The sequence below is a fragment of the Phycodurus eques genome, chromosome 6 (assembly GCF_024500275.1).
Source record: "Phycodurus eques isolate BA_2022a chromosome 6, UOR_Pequ_1.1, whole genome shotgun sequence".
Taxonomy (NCBI): Eukaryota; Metazoa; Chordata; class Actinopteri; order Syngnathiformes; family Syngnathidae; genus Phycodurus; species Phycodurus eques.
The window spans coordinates 8,546,945-8,574,430 of NC_084530.1; the positions used below are offsets into that span (position 1 = coordinate 8,546,945).

Sequence of the window (27,486 nt, forward strand, 5' to 3'; positions counted from 1 at the left end):
CAAAAATAAGCGTGATACATTTAGGTTCCCCTGGGTGACTGGCACGAGGCATGATAAGGCGGACGCCTGGCCGGGTGCTGGCACATCTGTGCTGGTTTCCCCCTTTTCAACCCTACCGGTCCTCCAGTTTTAATGTATCATACACCCGTCAGGTGTATGATCATACACCCGTCAGGTGTATGATCATACACCCGTCAGGTGTATGATACAGATGATACAGTGTCGAGCTGAGGAGGACACTCGGCCAGGTGTTCCTGCACTCCGACCTGCTCTCTCTCCCCCATGCCTTTCCCCCGCGGATTTTTAATGAACCACGTATATACGCACATCCTTTGGGGAGCTGGTTGGCCTGGGGGGGGGGGGGGAGGGGGGTGACGACTGCGGATCATCATTGCCCCGTGACCGTCTCTGCTCACCCCCACCAGTCTCCCCAAACGTTAATGCACGACACCCCACAACACACTAACACGGTACAGGGATAATGGTTGCCAGTCGGGGACCTGATAACCTAGTAATAGGGTGGGTGGTGGGTATTCACATTTCTTGTGGCTTGACTTCTGTCCCCCTTTACTGCTGTCCGCTATACGTGATGGAGGAAAGGTAAAAAGACAAAGAAATTAGAAAACGGACGAATGGAGGTCTGGTAATCATTTAAGCTTCTACAGACTATGTGCACCCCAGTTTACAGCACATCTAACGTCCATTTTTCCACTTGACTGCCCAGGTGTTTATTTCTTTTCCTATCAGACATGGATGAGGATGGAGAGATGCATAGAAGATGACAAAGAAGGAGTAAAAGGGTGGACAGATTTTTCTTGCTTCGCTGGAAGGAAATTAATAACGTTTGCACTTGAAAGCAGACAAAAAACGACAAAAGATGAGGGCTAAAGCTGATACTTTTGTCTTCCCCACAGACAGTGTTGTCTTGTACAAGATGGGGCTTTTGAATTGTTATCAAGATGCCTTCGTTATTCAGTCAGGCAACAAAGCAACTCTTCATTAGCACAAGAACAAAAGGTTATTTCTGGTGGCACGACGAGAGGTTTGTAAATTGCTGTTTGATTCTTCCATTAATAAGCTGTGAGTTGCGATGAAATTGTTTAAATAGCATTATATGTTCTGTAATGGGTAAGTATAATTAGTTTTCCAAAGATAATGAGAGTGCTGAGAAAAGGGACTTCTTTGTCAAGACTAACAGTAATGTTGAGTAAACAAAACAAAAAAGCCAACTGTCTTGCTAGATATCCAAATGTATGCTGACTTTAAAATAGACTGGCATTCTCAAAAACTTAATGTTGAAGAATCCTTACGAGAACAAGAAAGTTTGAGCTGTACTAGTCTATTGTTTATCGAAAAAAGTCCAATAAAAACTGTAGTCTCCCATTCACAAAGCCATTACTAATACGTTTCTAGAGTGCATGAACTCAGTTACGCCTTTATATGGTCCAGCCACTTCAAATACACAAAAATACAACAGGACCTGCCTTACCTCTGAAACTTAATCGGAGTGGGAAGAAATTCTTACTGTATATTGCATGACAAGTCAGCAGCACATAAAGACAGTTGAGTTTTTGGTGCACTGCGACACACTTACAAAACCAAATCCCAAATTAAGCACGGTGGTAGCAAGAATTGTGGTGGTAGACAAAATATGCTTTAATTACATTTTAAAGATTGAGGGACAAATGATCGTTAACTCATGAAAATTTTACCAAGCCAATCTTTAATTCAATCAAACACACTTAAGCATCTTACTTCAATATGTGAAATGAAGTATAGAAGAAAAAAAAAAAGAAAGAAAAGAAAAATAACTCAGAGTGGTGGAAGTCAATGTGGAAGTCTTGAATGATTTAAATTAATATGATTTTATTGTGACACTTTGCTACAGTACTCTACCGATTTTTTATACAAGTATTGCATATAGAGTCTTAAAACAAGAACAGTGCTTAGGATGAAAACTTCCTCAATCCACGGCTGGGCACCTCCAATTAACCTGATGGATTAGAATGCAGGAATTCCATTCACTAGTGAGCAATGCTGAACCTGTGTTTCCGCCTTTGTAGTCACACGTGTACTGTATAATTAAAAACTCGTAAATAAATGCATGCTTGTGAATAGGACTTTTGTCAGAACTTGTCATTGGAATAGAAAGCCTTGTATGTAAAAGCAAAAAGAAAATTGCATTTGAAGTGTAAAAACAAAAACACAACATGACCAGACTGGGTTCTATATTCCTTTGTCACTAACAAATTATACTTTTAAAAGACATCTCATCTTGCTTATTGATATAATTCCAGTCAGCATACTGTCAACAAATCCCTTTTATCAACTTTATGACTGGTGACATCTCATATATTGTGATGGATTAGTTTTTAGATTTTTAAGCCTGTGCCAAGGTCAAATAATGAAGTCATTCATTCATCTTCCATTCCCCTTATCCTCACTCGGGTCGTGGGCATGCTGGAGCCTATCCGAGCTATCGTCGGGCGAGAGGCGGGGTACACCTTGAACTGGTCACCAGCCAATTGCAGGGCACATATAAACAAACAACCATTTGCACTCACAGTATGACATTAAATAATGTGAGAATCTCTGAGATGTGAAAAAACAAAAAGCAAATCCAGGTTGTATTACTGCAGAGGTTAATACTTGCACATCTTCACAGAATAAAATTAGTCTAGTAGTAATATTCTTATTGCAGTGCTATAGAATTGTGAGGCCTGTATAAATATATTGCATCCAAAAGAAAAACAAATAAAGTACAGCAAGACATATTTACATGTAGTGAATCTTCATTGATCAAATGCACTTGCGTACGCTTTATACTGTGTTCAACATACAGTAAATAAGTACACTCCAACCGATTTGCTAAAACAACCTTGAAAATACTCCCACAAATGTGGACCATTCATTGTAAATTGGATTTGGCAACACGCACACAATTGTACTTTTTCTAATGAATTTACTACAATGCAATGTTGCAAAAATTAGTGCACAACAACGAAAGTCTAGCATTGCTACATTTTGCATAAAAATAAACTTTCAAAAAATAAACTTTCAAAAAATTCAACTGCGGGTGAGTGTAATCAGAGACTTGAGTCTCATAATGAATGAAAATACGTTTTGTGTTCACTGAAAAATGAACAAAAAGCTTACTAAATGTACTCATTTATATTATGTTGTGCAGTATAGCATACATATTAAGAGTGCACTGAAAAACTATCCAAGAACAGGCTAGAACCTTTCAAAAACTTACTTTAGTATAATATACAATATGTTTATGTAATCTCTACCACAAGAATAAAGAGCTGATCTGACAGTCCGAGTGTCTAGCATTACGTATTCATTTGAATACATTTTCATAAAAATAATGTTTTTATGAGAATCAAACAGTCCTTTTCTAAGATAATGAAGCAAATTAGGCATCTCAGCATAAGTGTGTAATAGGTTAATTTTTTTTTTTTTTTTTAAAAAGATTAACATACAGCTGTACATCCCCATTTTAAAGGCCACACTTTTAAAAGCTATGAATAGGTACATTGTGGTAAGTGGCAATTTAAATTTACTGTATCTCATGTCACAGACCATATGATAAATCCTAAGAAACAGTAAAGAGTGGGAATTAGATACAGTATACGCAAAAGTCTTCAACTGAGTGAGTATTTATGATTACTGATCTCTTCTTAATCCAAACCACAACAGTGATAGCCGTAAATAGTCAAAGGCCATGTAACCTTTGCAAATGGCCACATTCCTCCCATTCTAGATCGTATCATGTCTTTGGTTCGTGTGCATGTGTGTGTATCTGTTTAGCTTGCAAAAGGTCAGGAGGCTCTCAGACAGGAAGAGGGGAAAATAAAACATCAACAAAGTTGATCGTGGAGGAGGGTATGTAACAGGAAGGAGTGATGAAGTAGAAAAATAGGTTTTGTTTCTGTTAAAAAAAGGAGTTTTGCCCGTTTGCCTTTTTGATAATGGGGGGATAATGAATCTAGTGGCATAGAGGACCACAATTCTGAAATATCAATGGGCCTCATTCACGAATAAATGCACAGAAATGTTGAGCGTATGTGCAAAATCACCGTCAGACATGACAATTTTCTTCACACCACTGTTCGTATGTGAGTGAATCAGAATTAATTCTAAATTATGAGTGTGTGCCAACCATGCCAGCATTGGTGTGCATGTGTGTGATCAATGTACATCCCATTTGCACAATGCAGAATCACAGAAAAATATATAAATCAGATTATCGTAGGGATTAAAAAGAATACTGAGCCCCCGATCGTATTTCCTGGTCATTAAGTGACAACTTCGTACTGTATGCAGAGAGCTGCAGTGGATGACAACACGCAATAATGCATATAATGTGCAAGGACTTGAACAGAACGAGGGTAAAAGTGATGAGGTGTCATTTTTACGGCTAAGTAGGACATGAGTCAATTCATTAGGAAATTCCTGGTTTGAGTTATCTTTAGTCATTATTGTTTTTGTAAATGAATGTAGTTCCAATACATTGTGCATCTTGGGTAAAAGGTTGTGGGTCTGATGTTTTTTTTTTTTTTGAAGGCTCATCTTTCATTATTTGTGTGTACGCATGGTTGGACGAGGTTTCTAAAGTTGTTCACAAAGTACGAACAAAAAAAACACGTACCAACATATTGACAAATCACAGATTTGTGCATCAAACACGCATATGCACGATTTTAAACGATTTTAAATTTAATTTTGATAATCTTTGATATATTTTTATCTGGTTTGCATGATAATTTTGGTTGGAAATGCCAAAAATTTCCTTTTTCAAACTATTGCAGTTGGTCTTTTCCACCTGGCTTCAAGATGGTTGGATTTCTCATTATTATGTGACATGTAAAGGAGCTTTGCTCTGATTGGATCTTTGCCAATTTAAAAATTGAAAAAAGATTGGCTTTGATTAGTCCATATCACAGCGTCTGTTAGAAAGATGTGCAGGAGCCCTTTCTTGCCGGCCTGCTGGTGTGGACCGAGATGGTACAGGTCCCGTGCCCAATGAGAAAGCACAGGGACACCAAGGTTTCGGACTTGGTCATTGGTTTTTAAAGAGAGTGACTCCATGTATTTACTAACAGCAATTCTCTTTTTTTTTTCTGCAAAAACCAATTACCTCGGTTTTGTTGTGGCTTAATTAAAGTACATTTTGGTTCATCAAGTTATTTGTTTTAGACAGTGATACAACACCTCAATTGAACTGTAGTCATCTGGAGACATTTCTAGATACTGTATAACTGTATGTCATCTGCGTAGCTATGATTGTCAACATTGAAGTTCTAAAGAATTTGACCCAAGGTTAGCAGGCAGAACAAAAGGGGTACAAGAACTGACGCTTGAGGGACCACATACTGTATGAAATTGTAATACGATCAGATTAAAAACTTCCAATGGTCACGGAATAACTCTATTCCTCCAGGTAGGACCTGAACCATTTAAAAGACAGTTCCATTGAGTCCTACCCAAGCTTACAAACTGTTCAACAGTATGTTGTGATCTCCTGTATAAAACGCCGCACTGAGATCCAACAAGGCAAGAACTGACCTTATATGATTGAGCACTTTGATAAGAGCCAATTCTGTACTGTGATGAGGTCGGAAACCTGACTGAAATTTGTCAAAAAGTTAATTTAAGTTCAAGAAATTGCTGAGTTGATTAAACAACAATCAATAATCTGGGCTCCCCCCATGTCCTTGTCAACATGAATGTTAGTCTCCTGCTATGATAAAATAGTTATTGTCAGTGCAGATAACTGACAGCAGTTCTAAGATTTTCTCCATACATTTTCCAATGTGTCTTGGAGGTCTATAAATTATGAAAACAATAAGCTTTGGAGCACTTTTTACTAAAATAACAAAGATATTCAAAAGAGCTAAAAATCACCCAGTAGACTGTAATTTCTTTACACTAAATAAAGATTGTAAAATGGCGGACACTCCTTTGCCTTTTTTGCCCATTCGACACTTGTTCATGAGACAAACATTTGTTGGCGCTCCCTTATTAAGAATGGTGCTAAAGCTACATTCAGTCGACCATGTTTCACTATGGACTAAAAAGTCTAGACCATAGGTCATAATGACGTCATTACTCACCATTGATTTGTAAATGAGTTATCTAATGTTGAATAGAGTTAACCCCGCAGAGATAACGGGACAGAATAATTTATTGTGAGGCTGACATACTATACTCACTAAGTTTGTTCCGCCACTTTCTTTGTGTCTCATTTCATTGACCAACTTTCTGTCCCTTGTAATCACAGGTATAAAAAATGCCTTAACTCCATAGGGCCCGGACTTATTCCAAAAGCGTTGTCAGATTTGCAGCGATTATGCTGCAAATATAGGAGCTGAATGATGGGGAAGGTTAATGGGTGGGAATGTGGGAGGTGGGCGTAGTGTGAGTCGGATTCCAACATTGACAAGGTTCTTCATCTTGTCAGTGATATCCAGGAGAGCTATTTGGGCTGGATGAAAGGGACTGGGAGTCTTGTGTTGGGGTTTGAGTTGATTGCTTTTGTTCCAGCTCTGGGGGGGGTCAACGCACCAAACTCAGACTGTTTGGGTTAAGTTGAAGGCTCTTTTTGCGTTTCTTATATTTCAGAGTTCTGTATCTTCTGTTGTTCAGTGTCATCTTTTCCGATGTTTGTCTTTGCACGCACAGAGTAAAAAATGTTGGCAGCCAATAATTTAACCCCTTGTTTATTTAGACAGAAACTAAGGTGGCCGACAGGTTACCACATCTGGCTCACAGTTCTGAGGACAGTACAAATCCGGCCGCCTTGTGTGGAATTTGCATGTCGTCTCCGTGCCTGCGTGGGTTTTCTCCGGGTACTTCCGTCTAACTCCGCCTCTTGCCCAGAGTCAGCCGAGATAGGCGCCAGCACACCTGCTACCCTAATGAAGATAAGTGGTAAGGAAAATGGATTTTGTTTCATAAATTTCACTGGTGCTGGGAGATGAGCATTCTTCCAGCTAGTCAGGGATTTATAGAAGTGGAACAAATATGTTTTTTTGTTGGATGTCTGTGTTTTGAATTGATTTTTTCTTTCCTGTTGCTGCAGCCACTGTCCGCAGCTGTTTTCTCCTTGGGGTTGAAGAGACTTTCAGAGGGGCCCAACAACTTATTAATTTCATCCTTAAATTGTTGGCGCTGGGTTCTGCCGCCGTCCCATATCTTTCGGCTTTGCTCCTAGCAAATTCCAGGGAGGGCTGCTGGCTGATTCCACAGGCTACATCCGTCTCCTTTGTGTAGCTAATTAGCTCTCTGTTAGTCTGCTCCTCTCCTTTAATTTAAGACATCTTTAAGGTCTTTGAAATCCCCAACTTTCCATTTAACTAAACATACATTTCGAGGTGGTGCATTCTCACCTCCAGTGCTGCCATCTTCTGATGAAGTTTGTGATAGTCTTCCGTGGAAAAGGAAGGCATCTCATTGCTGGTCTTGTTGCTAACAACAGGCTTGTTCTAGTAGCAGGCTGCGGCCATGTTATGGTAAGGGGTATCGAAAAATGTAGAAATATGGGCATGGTTGACTATCTACAAAAAAGTACAGTCCCACAGATTTAAAAGTATCCAGGAGTTGCTGCTTCTCGTTTCTTTAGAAGAAAAAAAAAAGCTTATCAGCAAGAAAAATGCAACCAAGGGCGAGAAAAAGCAGAAAATGTGTCTGCACTGTACTTCAGTAAAATATTGCCACAGGCTAGAGGCACCGCTGCTAATTTTCTGCGCGAACCCACCACCTTTTGATTTCAGTAGGTGTCTGTATTGTTACCAAAAAAAAAAGAGAGACTGCCGATTAATCAATCTCAAGCTATAACTGACATTGTGCAGTGGTAAAGTCGACATCTCGACTAGTCGGTTTAACCCATACTACATAAGTACTTTTCATTCCATTAACATTTTTTTTGCAGTCTCATTCTGTCTTTATGGTTAAGACAGACAGACACACAGTCTGTCTTTATGGTTAAGACAGACAGACACACACACAAAAAAGAAAACAGTTGCATACTTTTCACGTTTTTGGTTTATTTCAATGCCGACTGTCTTCTTTATTTTCTCTCTCTCATCTCAGTTGAGCGTGAATATTGATCAGGATCTGATTATTTGATAAAATATTCATCCATAAGGTCAATTTGTTTCATTTTCTAACTGAACCGTTTCTGTCATTCCATGTGGTTTCAATAAATAGTAAGAGACGGAGCCCACGAGTACACACACTGGTGTAAGGAATAGCTTACTGCACATGCTCGCTGACATAAAAAAAAAAAAACACAGTGGTGTCCCACTGAGAACTGACAGGCTATTATTTTCAAGGCAATGTGTTTTTATGTTTTTCTGGAATATACAAAAAGAAAAAAAAAAAAGAACTGCTTTTCTGTAACACAGTGACAATTGGCAAAGTATTTTTGCACCCTATCATGCGAAATCAGACGAAAATATGGTAATGTACTCATCTAATTTATGCAAACAAAGAAGGCGTTGATAGGAGGCCAGGAAAGCAGACTTGAATATTTTAAAGTGTGCATGTATCTTGTCTATTTGGTATTGTTTAATGAATATTCCATGTGCATTCTTGCAAATGTGAGTGATTGTGCTTCTATTCTTTTCCTTCATTCCATTGGATTACTCATGCCATATTTGTTTGTAGGTGGGCCACTCCAGCCACAATTGTGTTTCTGTCCAATCGTGCGTGTGCAAGCAAAAATGAGCAGGCAGCATTTTCGTGCCTACACAGTGAGAAGTTGAAGCAAATTATATCTGCCTGCTAGTGCTATTTGTCAGTTTGCAAATCCTTTCAATAAAGTCTTCCTGGCCTCTCTCGCTCATCACTTTGAAAGAATTACACTGTCTGGGGAGGCTGACACAAATGGGGAGGCAAATGGAAAATTAGACTGGATTGTAAAAGGAAGTAACACAAAAATAGGAGAGAAGGGGAATAGACATGATAAGAGAGATATCTTTTGAATATCATCTGGCAGGTGCAAGCCACTGACTGCGAGACTGAAGGGAACAAGGGATTTTGAGGGTAGTATTTATGGAAGAAAAAAGGTGGAAAATGGGCAAATATAAAAATATGAGAGCCATTTACACAAGCTCGAATATAGCAATCGCTGTTTCTATTTTCGTTGACTGTTTTGGAAGAGGCAATTTGGCCTGCAAGCTCTAGAGAAAGTGGATCAGTTGAAGCATGGCTTGTACTGTATGTGACAGGAATTACTGATGAAGTGAAGGTACTTAGAAACACATTATTTCAGTACAGTGGATGCCCACATATTCACGGTTCAGCATTTTTGGTAGCCTAACCTCCGTTATTGGCAGAAAACTGTCTTTTTCATTTAAAAAAAATAAAATAAAAAATACAAGTCAGAATATTTGTTTTCTTCATGGTAAAACACTGTCTACAGTATGTTTGTAAGGGTTTGAAATGCTGTGACTCTATTTCAAGTGTTTTGGGAGCATACTGTCATACTGTAGTTTGTGGTATATTTATTGTTTAAACTGTTAATATACCAGAAGGCAATTATAATCACTTTTTGGGTGACCCCCACTATTTACAGAGTTTCGCTATTCATGGTTAGACTTTCTCCCTATCCCCTGTGAATAGTGGGTGCCCACTGTCATAGAATGAGGCCTGCCAGCAGTAGCGGACCCAGAAGGCCGATTCATAATTATACAGGCAACAGTATTTAACAAACTATACACAACTGTCGCGCTCTATGCGCTCCTAATAAATTTGACCTGTCAGCCAATTCCACAATTCAAATCATAACATTCTCTTCGTAAAAGAAAAACAACAAGAACTAAAATGAGCATAGGAAGTTGAGGGCAAAATTAAACATCTCACAGAAGACATCTATACAATGAATCAGACAGATATGCTCAGAAACCAACTCCCAAACCCAAAATATCAGACAACATCATAACAAAAATAACATAATTTATACAACAACAGTTAAGACACACATATTGAGTACATTGTACACTACAACGCAACAAAGACACATTTATTACAGCCATTCAAGATTCAAATCTTAATTCTGCCAAATCAATTTTTACTCAATGAATAAGAGAAAAAAAAATAGAATTAGTTTCGTCATGGCGGATGACTGGTTAGAGCGTCTGCCTCACAGTTCTGAGGACCCGGGTTCAATCCCCGGCCCCGCCTGTGTGGAGTTTGCATGTTCTTCATGTGCGTGCGTGGGTTTTCTCCGGGCACTCCGGTCTCCTCCCACATCCCAAAAACATGCGTGTTAGGTTAATTGACAACTCTAAATTGCCCACAGGTGTGAATGTGAGTGCGAATGGTTGTTTGTTTGTATGTGCCCTGCGATTGGCTGGCAACCAGTTCAGGGTGTACCCCGCCTCCTGCCCGAAGATAGCTGGGATAGGCTCCAGCACGCCCGCGACCCTAGTGAGGAGAAGCGGCTCAGAAAATGGATGGATGGATGGATGGATAGTTTGGTCACTCTTCAGAAAAGTAAACAGGAGGGATGCCTAAATGCTTCCAACTTTTAACAATTATTTAGCTAACCAATTATAATACCTTATCAAGTGGGTGTAACAATGAGGAGTATCATTCTTGGATATAATTGGAACAGACAGACTGCAATAACATCAAACTCTCAAAGCTCCCATTTATTTCTAAAAGTCTCAAACACCATAATGTTTCAAGAACCCAATACTCGCATCCGCCTTACCGAAACTAAAAGTCTAGAAGCTACAGAATCTCAATTATCTCCCAGCATGCTCTCCCCAATCTGGCACAATCCACATTTTGAAATTAACAACATATCCCTTTGTTGGGATACATGGGAACAATGTGGAATTGATCACTTACAAGAACTACTGAACAATAATATTCTTATGAGAGGTGATGAATTGTTCCAAGAATTTTAAATAAGCGGAAACGTCCTTCAATACAATAAACAAAAAGATTCCCAACACTTCAGAGCATCCTTCAACTGCTGGAGTTTGTTATGCAAATAGTAAAGGTTCTCGCAGAAAGAAAAAAAAAAAAAAAAAAAAAAAAAAAAAAAAACTCAAAATTTTATAAATTAATCTCATGTACAAAATCAATGCACGTACCAGTTACTCAATGGGAAGAAGACCTACAGTATGTCTGCTGACCGTAATTACTGGATGCAGATATGTAACACGGATGACAAAAAAAATACAAATTTACATCTTATACTGCATAATATCAAGTGCTCCATAGAACACACTTTACTCAATACACTATGCATATAATGGGCTTCTCTTCAGCTAATATATGGACACAGTACACTCAAAATACCCCCAGACTCATTGCGATAAATAACTCATGACTAGGCAAACTTCCTGGGTATCCCCTTCACTTGCACTCTATTTCTAAAGATGTTTAGAATTTACATAGCCACTCCTACCACACTTCAGTTGTACAGCTAGGTCCACTACCTCTGTCCTGCATGCTTCCCCTCTTTTCCTTGTTCTGTCCTATCTTGTCCTATATTGTCCTGACCTTCCTTTACAGGGTGTAGCACTACTGCCTCATACAACACTCGACTCTAATGTGTCATTGTAGTAGGCATATAATGATTTACTTTCCTCATCTTTATTCCACCTAGGTTCTGTCTTTTGTTGTCTTCTCTTCCTATATTATTTAGTGATCTCTCTTGAGTGTCTCTCCCCTTTGTTTTTTTCAGTCACGCCCCTTTAAAACTGTTCTGTCTGACTGAAATGTTCAATAAAAATCCATCAGAATACAAAGAACCACAGCAGCAGTTTAAAAACTCCACTGTGGCACATTAAAACTGTTCCAGCATAAAAGGGATACAGATCCTCCTTTCTGTTTGACCTAACAGCCGAACAGGACAATAAAATAAAATAAAAAGAATGAGGCCTGCCAGCCATGTCAGGTCTACTGAGAATGTATTCAAGTCATAACAGGTTAAAGTGATGCGTTGGATTACTCGTTACTCAAAAACATAGTCCTGTTAGAGCACTGATTCCCAACCAGTGTGCCGTGCCACATTAGTGTGCCATGAGCGATCTTCAGGTGTGCTGTGGGAAATTATAAAATGTTATTTACCGAATTTTTACGACCAGAAGGCGCACTTAAAAGTCTTACATTTTCTCCAAAATGGACGGGGCGCCTTATAATCCGGCGCGCCTTATGTGTGCACCGAGTTCCAAAATCTGTAAATGTGGTGTCCACCAACGGGTTCGGGGATTGCCACCACGACAGGCGACGACTACCTTACGGCCACAGTCGCTCATCGGACGGCAACCTAGGGTGTCCTGGTGCCAAGTGCACATGTGGACACTCTTATACTTGAACATGGTGTTCGTTATGGACAATCCGTGGTGAGCACAGAAGTCCGATAACAGAAAACCACCCGGGTTCTGATCGGGGGTGCGGGGGGGGGGGGTTCCTCCCAATCATGCCCTTCAGGTCTCACTGTCATTACCTACGTGAGCATTGAAGCCTTTCCAGACTGATAAACAGTATGCACATTACTTTATTTCTAATTTGTTCTTTAATTTCTTTGGATTGTGGCATTTTCTTGCAGTTTTTTAAAATCTTTTAGCAGACAGGTTCTATTTAAGTGATGTCATGATTGAACAAGTCTGGAGGTAATCAGGCCTGGCCAGTGGTCAGTGAAAATGAATTAAGCTTTCCTAAAAATGGATAAACCTCAGTTAATTCATGATTTAACAATGGGGCAATTACTTTTTCACACTTTTTTGAATATTTTTTCCCCCTTAATAAATGATATCACAATTTAAAAATAGAATTTTATGTTTACTTGGGTTACCTTCATCTGATATTCTCATTTGTTTAATGATCTTAAACATTGAAGTGGGGAAACTGAAAAAAATAAGAATTTGAGATATATACTTTTTCATGGCAATGTATGTGCATCATTGTGTAATTGTTGAAACTTATCTTATGATATCATGAACATACAGGGTCAGTACCGGTTCTGACAGGGCCACCAGAACTTGGCTTGGCTCATGGTGGCCTCTCAGGGTCACCACTCTAAAAGGGTTAATGTCGGACCCGAGTTAAACAAATATGGAATAGCTACCTATTGGCTACAGCTAACACTGCTGAATACAATGCCAAGTCATGGAGGCAAATGCTCACTAAATGGTTTAGGTCCTGAATACATGAAATAAACCCAGTAGGGCTCTGAGATCGACAGACTCAAATAGTGGCGCACAGAGTCCAAAGCAAACATGGTGAAGCAGCATTTAGCTATTATGCTGCACACAAATGGAATAAGTTGCCAACAGAAGTGATGTCAGCCCCAAGTGTGAATGTTTTTCAGTCCTGGTTAAAAACTCTTCTTTTTTCTCATGCTTTTTAGAGCATTTCAATTTTTAAATTATATTTCTTGCACTGTATGCCGTTTTAGTTGTACTTTTATTTTTTTCCTCTTTATTTTAAATGTTTATAAGCATTTTTTTTCTTTGTTTTTAAATGCTTTTAATCATGTAAAGCACATTGAGTTACCTTGTGTATGAAATGCTCTATATGAATAAATTTGCTTTGTTTTGCTTTGCTAAAATAATGCACACATTACGGTATTAATAATTGTTAACTGTCCAGGAAAACTAGGAAAACAAAGAGGAAAAAAATAAGCAATGAAAATAGAGGCCGCTCGCATCGCAAAAAGATAACTCCCATGGCTTGGTAGAAGATGACTCTGACCTGTCCCTACAGTCAGTAGCAGTAACACCTGTTGACTGCTCATTGCTATAGAACACTTACATGGGGACATTGGCCCAGTGCTGTCCTGAAACCGGTGACAACGCTAAGAAAGTGTAGTATGACTCATCAGGGATGGCCAAATTTAGATGGGAGTGTATGTTTGTTTGTTTGTTCGTGTGAAACTTACCACTTGTCCATTCTGGGGGTTTTTGTGAGCATAGGGAGGACCTCTGATGTGATTCCACATCTGACCGGAAGTCATCGCAAAAACGACACACTGAGTTAAAGTGGGGGAGAGAAGAAAATACACACATATATACACATCATATACACAGAGTATTCGATGAACCATTTCATTCATTTTAAGTGAGGGAGCGTTGTTGTCTATACCAGTGCTGCCATGGCCCATCCAGTCTTGTTGTATATAAATTCCAAGTTGTTTCTTCTCAGGTACAGTAGACCGCCGACAAGAGACACTAACAGAGCCAAAGCAATGGTCCCTGAATAATTAGGTGGCCGGAAGACACGGATCTAGAGAGAGGGACATAAAAAAATTAATTGCTAAAACTGTACAACAACCAGAACTAATAGATGTCTTATCAAAGCTTCTCAGCCCCCCAAAATATCAATTCAGCAGTGAAATAGCTGAGTTGACAAATGCTGTCAGCTTCTCTTTAATGGGCACTTGAGGTGTAGGCAGGCAGTATAGAGACCCAACTACAGTGAGTACTATAGATATGAGTTAAGTTCTTACTGTGACCACGCAGGCACTCAAAGCACTGTATTTCAAATGAATGGAAATCCCATTAATCCGTTGCAGCCTCCCGCATAAAAAGACATTTGCTTTTTTGTTTTTTTAAATAAGAAAAATAGCACTCTATAATATTGTACTTTATGAAAACAGTAATAACTGAATTTGATAGAATGTAAAACATTTAAGAATATGTGCTTCGTGATTAAATGCTCCAATCCATTAAAGTGGTATGCTTCTGTTGTGCCCACCTTGGCCACTGGGAGGTGGTGCTGTATAATACAGTCATGAAGACACAAAGGAAGAAGAATAGACTCCTTGTTTACAGTACTACTGCTCAGTAAGTTGTTGTAATACTGTATTAGTAATTTTGTGTGGACGATAAAGCTTATATGCCTGTTAGTATTGTTAAGAAACAAGTGACGCCATTTGAAATATAATGGTAATTGTGACACCGTTTGAAATGTAATGGCAATTTTAGCCCGTATGAGCTTATTGGTTGATATTTTTTACTGAAACTTGTCAGCCAATCGGAGAAGGGGTTCCCCGAATAGAAGACGGTGAAGGGTCAAGGAACTATGTTGAGAAATAATTAAATGTCCTGCTTTACTCTAATTTGACCACCATTTTTTTAAACCTGATTTTCTATGGGTGATATGACATAAAAATGTTCCCCAAAAAGGCATTTTTTTATTAAATAAAAATAATTACATTTCTCCAGAACATTTTCAAAATTGTTGGTGCATTGCACCCAGGTTTCAAGTGGCCATCCAATTACTTTCAGAATTTTTACAGACTGTCATTTTCGGGAAAGGTTGTCATGTTGCTATTGTCATATTATCTGTGTACATGTGTTGCTCCACCATTTGCGCTCAAATATTTGTTGCTTCTTCAACCGCAACTATCAATGCTAAATGTTAGCATGTCATTGATGTTTCATACTGTTTGTTAGCATTAAGCTAAATTATAAATGTTTTTTTTTTCTTAAGGCAAAGCTACTGTATGTGATTGGTTAAAGTACACAGCGTGTAAGACAGCCTCATGTTTACTTTTTACAATACATTTCAACTGGGTGTCGCATTAAACAGATCAAAGTCTCTTTTATGAATTTTTCAAAGTTTGCCAAACGGCTGCTTACTGTGAGGTGAGTTGAACTGAGTTCATTGCCACCATACAGCACTCGTATCTCAAATTTGGGCTTGTAAGTCAAGGCAAAAAAAAAAAAAAAAAAAAAGACCAAATGGCAAAACATGAAGACTTGTAATTCTACCACTGTATTTGTAAACAAGCAATTAAAAAGTGTATTTGATTAAGAGTTAATATTTCAAGTAATAATATCCTTAATATCATTTGCTTGCTTTTGTTGCTTCAAGCCTGTAACCATTGACATCCCTAACTTAGTGAATGTACTAAAATGAGATTTCATTTATCTCCTAACAAAAGTGCAATGTTTCGATGCTGAGGTTTTCATAAATGGACATCTCCGAATGGTACGAGCTGGAGATGAAAGTTTCAGCAGGCTTTTACAATTATATAAGTGGCTTTAAAAAGTGTGTACTGCGCTATCCGTGACCTACATTGAAAATTTCTGAATTTTTTTGGGAGTGCAGACATCTTTACAAGGCAGACGGTTTCTGACTCAATAAACAAGGAGTTAAGCTATTGACTGCCAACATTTTTGACTGTATACGTTATTCAGCGTCATGAAAGGAAAACATTGGCCTTGTTGACGTGGCTGAAGGACAAAAGGTACAGAAGGAGTCTCCACCTGTAACTAAACAATCAGAGAAACAAGAGAAAAAACGACACGAGGCGCGGATGGAGTCACCAGCGTCACCCAAACAATCGGAGGTATGAGATGAGGCAACACTTGGAATCTCCCAGACCACTGGCGCAAAGCCCAACGCAACACTCACTATCATCTCGCCTAAATTAGATGAGATGGACAGGATGAAGGCGTTTGTCAATGTTGGAATCCAATGCACACCAAGCCAAGATCTTCCTCCCATCCCCCCATGCCTAAATCCAACATCCACTAAAATGCAAAGGGCCCCTCCTCCACCCATGAAGAATCTTATCTCCAAATCTGACTGATATGTGCAAGGTCGCAAATCAGATAAAAACAACATTCTTCTCCAGAATAAGTCAGACCCGATGGAGATCAGGCTTTTTTCAACCCTGCAATTACAAGGAACAAAGTTGGCCAAAGAAATGTGGCAGAAAGAAAGTAGCGCTACAACCTTCGTGAGGGTAAAATGTGAACCTAACAAACCATTGTCAATGAGAACAATGAGAAACAATGAGACAATGAGAAAAGGCAATTGTATCGTTGCTCCTTCCCATGGGCTCACTACCTGGGCTCACTACCTGTGAGAGGGGCCATAGGGGTCAGGTGCAGTGCAAGCTGGGCGGTGGCCGAAGTCAGGGACCTTGGCGATGCGATACCCGGCTACAGAAGCTGGGTCTAGTGACGTGGAATCTCACCTCTCTGGCACGGAAGGATCCCGAGCTGGTGTATGAGGTGGAGAAGTTCCGACTAGATATAGTCAGAATTCGCCTCTTCACACAGCTTGGGCTCTGGTACCAGTCCTCTCGAGAGGTGTTGGACTTTCTTCCACGCTGGAGTTGCCCACGGTGAGAGGCACCGTAGCAGGTGTGGGTATACTTATTGCCCCCCCGCTCTGCGCCTGTACGTTGGGGTTCACCCCGGTGGACGAAAGGATAGCCTCCCTCCGGCTTCGGGTGGGGGGACGGGTCCTGACTCTTGTTTGTGCCTATGCACCAAACAGCAGTTCAGAGGACCCACCCTTTTTGGAGTCCTTGGAGGGGGTGCTGGAGAGTGCTTCCGCTGGGGACTCCATTCTTCTGCTGAGGGACTTCAAAGCTCACGTTCAGACAACCTCTGATGAGATGAGAGTACCACCACTAAGTTTATGGAGACTATAACTGTCACAAACTGTGAATGCTGAGACAGTTGATGAACTTTTGGATTAATTCACCTGGAAAATCTCAAATGTCATGAATGCTTTCACCCTGATTAAAACTAAGACAATCTTGAGGTGACCTTCTATGATGGTAAAGACCTCTAAATGAAAGTGTAGGAAAGCAGAACATACAGTGGGGCAAGAAAGAATTTAGTCAGCCACCAACTGTGCAAGTTCTCCCACTTAAAAAGATGAGAGGCCTGCAATTTTCATCATAGGTATACCTCACCGACAAGAGACAAAATGAGAAAAAAAATTCCAAAAAATCACGTCTGATTTTTAAAGAATTTATTAGCAAATTATGCTGGAAAATAAGTGTTGGCTCAATAACAACAGTTGATCTCAATATTTTCACTCAAAATCAGTTTGAAGAATAAATACAGTATATTGTCTTAGTAGTGTATTCAATTGAATATAGGTTGAAAATGATTTGGAAATCATTGTATTCTGTTTTGATTTACGTTTTACACAACGTCCCAACTTCACTGGAAGTTTGGGGTTTGTATTTAGGTAGAAGGATATTGGTGTAGATTTTGGGGGTGCGCATTTACCTGAGAGTGGATTATACATGAGAAATTACGGTACCCTTTTCTGAATGCACTAAATGAAGTGTGCTGCAATTTTGACTATAATAGGATACACCTGGGCAAAAAAACCTGCAACAAAACATTTCAGTAACATGATCCAATACTTCTGATCACATGAAAACGTAGGTTCAAACACACATCGCATCCAGATGAAAGTGCCTGGATATAAAAGATTAAATGTTGATCCTTGTCTCAGATTTATATTTGGATGCCCGAATGTTCAAACTCAAATGTTTCCAGTCTACAGCAAAAACAAAGGGATTGACCCAACGGTTTAAATATTTTTCGAGGGAAGTGTGTATGAAAATCTTGTGAAATTATAAACAAAAATAACTTTTAACAACTTTGAGTGAAAAATAAACTGTGTTAATTTTTGATGCTATCAAAATACAAGAACAACAGGAGCTGAAGCTTATTCTGCCAAAATCATTTGCTTTCATAAGTAAACTGCCACTAGGCAGAAAAATGGGTTTTGTTCTCCACAATACACAGTGTAACTTAAAATTATCTTCCACTGATAAATGTAAGTGGCATAGGTGTGAAAAGATTTGTTGTTTGAAAGCGCAGTTATAGTCCAAAAATAAAAAATAATAAATTACACCAGACACCTGGATTTTATATAAGGGGTAATTTTTTTTGTCTCATTCTGATATTGCAATTACGGTTATAAATAAAAATGCAACCAGTTGACTCTTTTAGCATTGTTTGTTTCACTACAGGATGGTAGCATGCTAACAAAGTGAGTGTGCTATGGCCATTTTGCTAACGAGACTGCCCTACTTCACCCCGCCCATAAAAACTCCTCCTATGTGTTTAACATACCTGGACATCTGTGCGGTCTGCAATCCACTTGGCCAGTTGCTCTGAAGCAAAGCCAATCCTCTGTAGGTCAAATGTGTCTGCTCTTTTTGGCTTTCCCTTTGCTGGAAAATGCATAAAGGTTGGTGCGCTGTTCATGTTCAGCTAGAAATAAAAACAGAAAATTAATCATCAAGTATTGAGTTAATATTTTGTTCGATTTATGTGTTTGTATATCCAGAGGTCCTGCAATTGCTAAATCAATACTGGTAAACAGTATGTTTACAGTGCAACTAATTTGTAAATAACTGACTACATCCAATTTATACATGTGGATAAAATTGTTGGTACCCTTCTGTTGATGGAAAAGAAAAACTGTGGTCACAGAAATAACTTGAATCTGACAAAAGTAAATACAAATTTCATGAAAATTAACCAATGAAAATCAGAAATTGCTTTAGAATTTTGGTTCAACAGAATTATTTAAAAAAAAAAAACAAAAAAAAAAAACCTCATGAAACAGGCCTGGAGAAAAGGGATGGCACGCTCGACTTAATATTTTGTTGCACAACCTTTTGAGGCAATCACTGCAATCAAATGATTTTGTAACTTTCAATGAGACTTCTGCACCTCTCGGCAGGCATTTTGGCACATTTTGGAGCAAACTGGAGCAAACTATGTCTCAGGTTTGAAGGGTGCTTTCTTCAGATGGCATGTTTTACCTCCTTCCACAGATGTTCAATAGGATTTAGATCAGGGCTTATAGAAGGCCACTTCAGAATAGTTCAATGTTTTACTCTTAGCCATTCTTGGGTGTTTTCAACTGTTTGTTTTGGGTCATTATCCTTTTGCAAGACCTGCCACTGAGACCAAGCTTTCTAACACTGAGCAGCACATTTCTCTCTGGAATACCTTGATAGTCTTGAGATTTTATTGTACCGTGTACAGATTCAAGACACCCTGTGCCAGATGGAGCAAAGCAGTCCAGGAACATAACAGGGCCTCCTCCTTGTTTCACAGTAGGGACAGTGCTTTTTTCTTGGTATGCTTCATTTTTGGGTCTGTGAACATAGTGGTAATGTGCTGTGCCAAAAAGTTCAAATTTTGTGTCATCTGTCAATAGGACACTCTCCTAGAAGCTTTGTGGCTTGTCAACATACAGCTTAGCAAATTCCAGTCTTTATTATTATTTATTTTCAACTGGTGTCCTCCTTGGTCGTCTCCCATGAAGTTCACTTTGGGTAAAACAATGACAGATGGTGCGATCTAACACTGATGTACCTTGACCTGGGTGTTCACCTTTAATTTCTTTGGCGGTTGTTCTGGGCTCATTAGTTACCAATCATATTACCTTGTCTGTTCAATTTGTCATCAACTTTCCTCCTGCGGCCATGTCCAGGTAGGTTGGCTACAGTCCCGTAGATCTTAAATTTCTGAACATTAGGTGCAGCTGTAGTCATAGCAACATCAAGATGCTTGGAGATTGTCTTCTAGCCTTTACCTTCAATGTGCTTGTCTATAATTTTCTTTCTAATCTCTTGAGACAAGTCTCTCCTACGCTTCCTCTGGTCCATGTCGAGTGGAGTACATACCATGTCACCAAACAACACAGTGATTACTTGTCACCCTTTAAATAGGCCAACTGACTGATTACAAGTGTGAAGAGACCTGAGATGCTAGTTAGGGGACACACCTTGTATGAATATGCCCCTATTGTTAAGTTATTTTTCATCTTTTCATTTTTTTCCAGGCCTGTTTCATGAGTTTGTTTTTTAAAATAATTATGTTGAACCAAATTTCAAAAGCAATGTCAGATTTTCATTGGTTAATCTTCATAATTTTAAAGTTATTTCTGTGACCACTGTGGGTTTTTCTTTCATTAACAGAGTGGTGCCAACAATTTTATCCATGCATGTAGCTGTAACAATTGGCTTCATATCCACTGATATGCAAAAAATCATTCCTTCAAATTAATTTTCAGAATGCAGAAAATGGAAATCACTATAATGTAAAGGCAAATGTCTAGAATCGTCTTAAATGTGTCTGCTGGAACTATCAACCATTTCCCATTACTGTGCATTTAAGCTATTTTCTAATTTCCAGGTCTTTTTTTCAGCAACAGAAAGTGTTGCCTCTCCAAAATATTTCAATACTTATTTAGGTCAAGACTTATTTCTTTTTTCCAACTATACTTTTATGCTGCTGGGTGGTTTTCTATTCGGCCTGAGATCTGTGCCTTGAAAACTAGTTTATAAGACACTGGTTAACACATTTTGCTCCAAGATGCTGAAATAATCTTCTGATTTGATCATAGCTTTGATGCCTTCAATGCCTCCAGGACTTGTTGCACCAAAGCAGGACTTCAGCATGACAGACAGTCAGCTGCACAGCATAAGAACCTCCAACAGCTTCACTTTGGCTTAATTTCTTCACTTATCATTTAACTGATACACTGCCTCTGCTGATAATTTATCTATAATTAATCTTAACACAATGGCTTCATTTGGATTTATGCATGATTATATTTTAAATGATGTCCTAAAAATCATATCAGTCATTTTTAATAGGGCTGTGAGCATGGATCGAGCCATAAAAAGCAAATTGTCTTTAAAAAGCATGTTTTTGAAGACTTAGAGAAGGCATTCATGTGCACTTCATTTGTCCAATACAACTGTAAGAGGAAAAAGCCACGTTAGTACAGGGCTCTTGTGTAGTTGACCGTCTATTATGACAAAGCAGTGCCCAAAAGGCTAGAGCGGACAGGCTAACCTAACGTTAGCATTAGCGTTTCATTCGTTATTTCTCGATGCCTATCTTCAAATCTTAATGCTATTCATGTGAAAACTCCGTAAAGATGCGGCAATGGCAAATCTGCTCCATCAATGAGAGACCAGTGGCGATTTACATTACCTACTGTATTGGCACAGCCCCCTTGGAAAGCCAGCTGCCAAGGTTTGACAAATTGTACCCCTGAGAACCTGGATTGACTGTATATGTGGATCAATAGTGTGTACAACCGTGCCAAAACACATCATATATGTTACAAATTTTTTTTTGAAATTGTCACACAACATGTTTAAACCTGTTTCATACAACAGAACTGAAGAAGACACAAAACCACAACAAAACAACCAACCACTTTCTGCGGAAAAATAAATAAATCACCTTGCATTACATTTCAAATGTGGCATCATTGTTGAAAGGGTTGAAGGTGAGACCAACTTCAAAAAGTGTGCACGATAAAGTAGTTACAGTATGCGTCTTACATGTGTGTTATATGTCTTAACTTACATTGGTTAAATTATACTTGTGTGATAGCTAAGGTGAAAAACAAGATGTGTGAAGTGCATCAGATCCGTTTATTACACTTCTTCGGTGGTCATTAATGTTAAGAAAATGTTTAAAGAGTGTTTAATTGTTTTGATGAATGGTAAACTTATACTTGGAAGGTAGTTCATGTTCTGATGTTACTTAAATCTGCCTTCACAGTAAAGGTTTCATAATGGTGACACATTGTACTCAGGAATAAATTTTTCCAAATACAGTTTTCCAAATTTAATTATCTCAGTTTTCTCAAATGATGTTCAAACAAATCTGAGCTTGACTAGCAGAAATGAATAGACTGTGATCAAAATGATTTGACAGTTTGAACTCTAGAACAAATTGAAGAAGAGTAAAATCATAGTCCATGTGTTCTTCAAAATACAGCAGTTGTAGAATGGGTAACACTCAAAATGCAAATAAATAAACAATAGTAACCTGTTGGAAAACATCCGCTCCTTCGTCATAGTCCACTACGGTGAAGAATAGCTTGTTTGAGAAAGCAGATGAGTAGCGCCATGAATTTGCCAGGACCTGGTACTCCTCATTTGCTTGCCTAAAAGATGTAAATGTGCCAAATAATAGGAATGAGGACAAATTTAATTTAAGCATTAATTTCAGGTCTAAGCAAACAAATGCAAAAACAATCAGAATAGTTGCAATACTTAGCATTCTCTTTGCTAGCAAGCACATTAGATTACAAATGTTATTAAACATTGCTCCATTGTTACAATGCTCTTGAATGAGAAGTATGACAAAATATAACATGCTGTAATCCCCCGCTATTCGCAGCGATAGAGACCAAGCCCTACTACAAATAGCAAAAACACTAGGAGTTGACACCCCTTCAAAATATTGTTTTAATTGCTTATTTTAACAGTTTAAAGCATAAATATAGCACAAACTATATATATATATATAGTATGATCGCAAAATAGTTCAAAAGCATCTTATGACATTAACCTTAAAAATAAATGTCTCACAGATTATTTGATTTCAAAGAAATGCCACCAAGACGACACACCTAACAATTTGGACGGTATGCGGAGGATGCAGTGAATGGCGAGCATGCTGTGACAACACGAGAGACTGCGTGATTTCCAGAGACGAAAATATGGCAGCGCCTCTTGCCTAGAACTGAAAAAAGCAGCTACAAAAACACAAACTCTCTCTTTTCATGTATTTTTTCCATTTGACAACTGTCAATGTATATCCTCCTAATTAAGACAACCCAGCGTTTTTCCACTCGCTTTTTTCACACTTGCTTGTCAGCCAATTCTACAATAATTATGGGAGGCGACTTTTACCTTACTCTTATTCCTTTTATACATCGCTCAAATCTCAAAAATAGCAATCAACAACAATGCGGCAATATATTATGGAGGACTTTGGACTCGTTGACATATGGCGGCTAAAAAACAAACATAAGTCAAATCTGGTACCTCCACCAACGTGGCGCTTTAACCATGTCCCTATTGAAAGACCCGGACTTTGATTCATTTGTGAAGAAATAATGGGATGATTTTTTTTTTTTTTTTTTAAATCCCTTGACTGCCCAACCATATCTCCATTTCTGCTGTGGGAAACAGGGGAATCTGTAATGAGAGGTTGAATCATATCATACTTTTCATATAAGTATGGGGGTTCCCCTCGTTTTCCTGTCCTGTCCAGTCCTGTCCTATATTGTCCTGTCCTTCCCTCACAGGGTGTAGCACTACTGACCCATACAACACATTGTATGTGTCATTGTACTAGTTATATAATGCTTTACATTCCTCATCTTGTTTACTGCTAGTGCTGTCTTTTGTTGTCTTTCCAATATTATTTAAATGGACTGCACTTATATCGCGCTTTATCTAAACTATCACAGTGCCCAAAGCGCTTTACAAAGCCTCACATTCACACACTCAGACACATTCATACACCAATGGGTGACTGCTGCCATGCAAGGTGCTGCCAAGGCCACTGGGAGCAAATTGGGGTTCAGTATCTTGCCCAAGGACACTTCGACATGCGGACAGTCGGAGCCGGGATTCAAACCACCTACTCTTCGGTCACTGGATGACCCACTCTACCTACTGAGCCACAGCCGTCCATTTAGTTACATTTTCATTCTCCTTTGTTTTTTCTGTCAACCCACTTTAAAAACTGAACTACTGTAATTCTCAATAAGAATCCATCAGAATACAAAGAAACCACAGTGGCATCTTAAAACTGTAACACAGTAAAACTGTTCCGGCATAAAAGTGATACAGATCTTCCTTTCTACTTGACCTAACAGCCGAGCAGGACAAAAAATAAAAACAAAAACAAAGAAATGCACACAAAGCACGTGGCGATGACTCGCTCGGGAATTCTTCAGCCTCCTAGGCTAAATTTAGCTCCCTGACGACATACCAAACTTGTCTTTTCAGTCGAGAATTGTCACATAGTTCATTGGCGCCATCTTATAGCATCTTATGGGTTTTCAGAAAGAGCACAAAAAGCAGCAATAGGTGACTTAACTGCAAAGTTTTTCAGCAAACGTTGGTTCAAAATAAATAATCTGCAAATAGGTAAACTCGCGAGTAGCTATCCCCGGGGGAACACTGTCATTGCGTCTTTTAAACAACATTGACCATTTTTTTTCCTCAAAAGACCACACTGACAACAAATGCTGTGTTTTCTATTATATTTATTTCTGCATAATGTCCCAGTGCTTATTTCACTTTTGTTTTGTTTTAGCTGCCTTCTTGTGATGACTCAAAATTAGCTGGAAGTTGCCTGTCAGGAAGCATTATGCTGTATGTGTAGCGATGTCATGCTTATCACTGTAGCCGTAACGATTATTTTGAAGGGTCCTCAGTCTTTATGAGATTAAACCACATTCAGCTGTCAAGGATTACAGCAGTCCCCATTTCTTTGCTTTGATTGAAAACAACAATAATTTTCTATTAATCTAATAAATCCCTTTTTATATTTTCAATCTGATTTTCCCTGCACCACAATCCCCTCATATATAGTAAGAACAACACCATAACTTACTAAATTAACACACAAATCAAATACTGTAATGTAATCTTCCCCTGTAAGACAAGAACAGCCTTGTTCCATAATATTGGGAAATTCTGATTCAGGTGTTTTTTTTTTGTCTGTTTCTTTTCTAATTCATTGGATGATTTTGTGCGGCACGGTGATCAACTGGTTAGAGCGTCTGCCTCACAGTTCTGAGGACTGGGGTTCAATCCCCGGCCCCGCCTGTGTGGAGTTTGCATGTTCCCCCCGTGCCTGCGTGGGTATTCTCCGGGCACTCCGGTTTCCTCCCACATCCCAAAAACATGCAGGTTAATTGACAACTCTAAATTATCCGTAGGTGTGAATGTGAATATTTAACTTACTTATGTGATGAATTTATTTGAATGGTTTCCCCATTTCAAAACATCCACCCATCCATTTTCAACACCGCTTAGCCTGGTTAGGGTCACGGGGCGCTGGAGCCTATCACAGCTGACTTGGGGCGAAAGGCGGACTACACCCTGAACTGGTCGCCAGTCAGTCGATATATATATATATAGACACGGACAACCATTCGCACTCACATTCACACCGTCACTGAGTGGGAACTGAACCCACGCTGCCCACATCAAAGCCAGGCAAGTGTACCACTACACCATCAGTGACCATTTAAAAACATTTACCACTGAATTTATTTAGATCATCAACAACAATTATGTAAGGTTGTCTCTTTGCTTCTAAAAAGATTTTCACTTTTTTTGACCCAGGAGATCTGTAAATGAGAAACATTTCCACGCTAATCTAGTTTTAACGTTTTTTTTTTTTTTTTTTTTTTAACAGACAAACACCGGTGAGAACATTACTTATTTGGTAGTTGATGAGCCCAATGTTCTCTAACATGAGTTATGCCTCAGCAAAGCATCTCCTGTCTAATATGCTGACTCCTTCAGGGTTGACTGATGCAAGTCAACTCACAAGAAGATGGATGAATGGCTCCTACTATAAGCATGTTCATGGTAACTGAGCTTGAGCTTTGTGTGTAGGTTTACGTACCGACAGACAGAACACTGCCTTTGAGGCTGCAATGCTGTAAACATGACGATGACAGAGTAGTTCCTGGGTGGGGCTTTGACAAAGCGACGGAATTTGTCACCGTTCATTCGTACAACAGAGCGACGAGAGGACCACTCCATCATCTGGTCAACCTTCTCTGACAGGAGGTTCTAGAAACAAAGAGGAAGAAAAGACACATTTTTTTTGGCTCAGATTGAAAAATTATTGTATAGTGTTGCATCGGGGCACGGTGGGCGACTGGTTAGAGCGTCAGCCTCACAGTTCTGAGGAGCGGGGTTCAATCCCCGGTCCCGCCTGTGTGGAGTTTGCATGTTTCTCCCCGTGCCTGCGTGGGTTTTCTCCGGGTACTCCGGTTTCCTCCCACATCCCAAAAACAGGCATGAATTGGAGACTCTAAATTGCCCGTAGGTGTGAATGTGAGTGCGAATGGTTGTTTGTTTGTATGTGCCCTGCGATTGGCTGGTAACCAGTTCAGGGTGTACCCCGCCTCCTGCACGATGATAGCTGGGATAGGCTCCAGCACGCCCGCGACCCTAGTGAGGAGAAGCGGTTCAGAAAATGGATGGATGGATAGTGTTGCATCGGACAGTGTATAAAGTATGTGCAGTGGAACATTAATTACTGCCTTAAAGTTTAAAAGTCCCATATAATAATATTATTTAGACCGCCATAGAGTGACTCTCTATCATGGACTTAGTATAAAAGTGTCAATTTCATTTAAAAAAACACCTTGCTTTTGTCATACATGTGTCCATTAAAAAGGCCCCTCTGAAAGCTCTGTTTGACCCAGTTTTGTATCCGCTTTGTCTATATTTGTCTAAGACCGCCCCCTTTCCTCTGATTGATTGCCTCCGTGTAGAAGACCCACTTGTGAGCACACACACATATATATACAAACGTGTGTATATATATATATATATATATATATATATATATATATATATATACACACACACACACACACACGCGCACACGCACATACAGACACACACAGGTGGTGGCCCGACAAAGCAGCGTACTGGCCCCGGGCCACCATCAATGCCAAACACTGCAGGTTTTCACTGTACAGAGAAGATGGCAGACAGTGTGTATGGCGGCCTGTGGCTGGGCAGTTTGCCAATGTCATTGTTGTGGATCGAGTGGCCCATGGTGGCAGTGGAGTTATGGTATGGACAGACGTGTAATTGTTGTGCTTTTCATCCAAGACAATCACCTTACGTTGCAGCATGACATTGCACAGCCCCATGTTAGAAGGATC

The 27,486-nt window shown here is 39.3% G+C and overlaps 1 protein-coding gene across 2 annotated transcripts in view; it reads right to left on the bottom strand.

Moving 5' to 3' along the window:
* tusc3 (tumor suppressor candidate 3) overlaps positions 1-27,486 on the bottom strand; it is an 81,198-nt gene that overhangs the window by 16,492 nt on the left and 37,220 nt on the right. For both annotated transcript variants that reach the window (XM_061679415.1, XM_061679416.1), the window contains exons 2-6: positions 26,208-26,377; positions 22,599-22,716; positions 18,864-19,004; positions 14,110-14,250; positions 13,907-13,996 (exon numbers count right to left, since the gene is read on the bottom strand). In XM_061679415.1, coding sequence (XP_061535399.1) covers positions 13,907-13,996; positions 14,110-14,250; positions 18,864-19,004; positions 22,599-22,716; positions 26,208-26,377 — 660 coding nt within the window. The remainder of the gene's footprint in view (positions 1-13,906; positions 13,997-14,109; positions 14,251-18,863; positions 19,005-22,598; positions 22,717-26,207; positions 26,378-27,486) is intronic.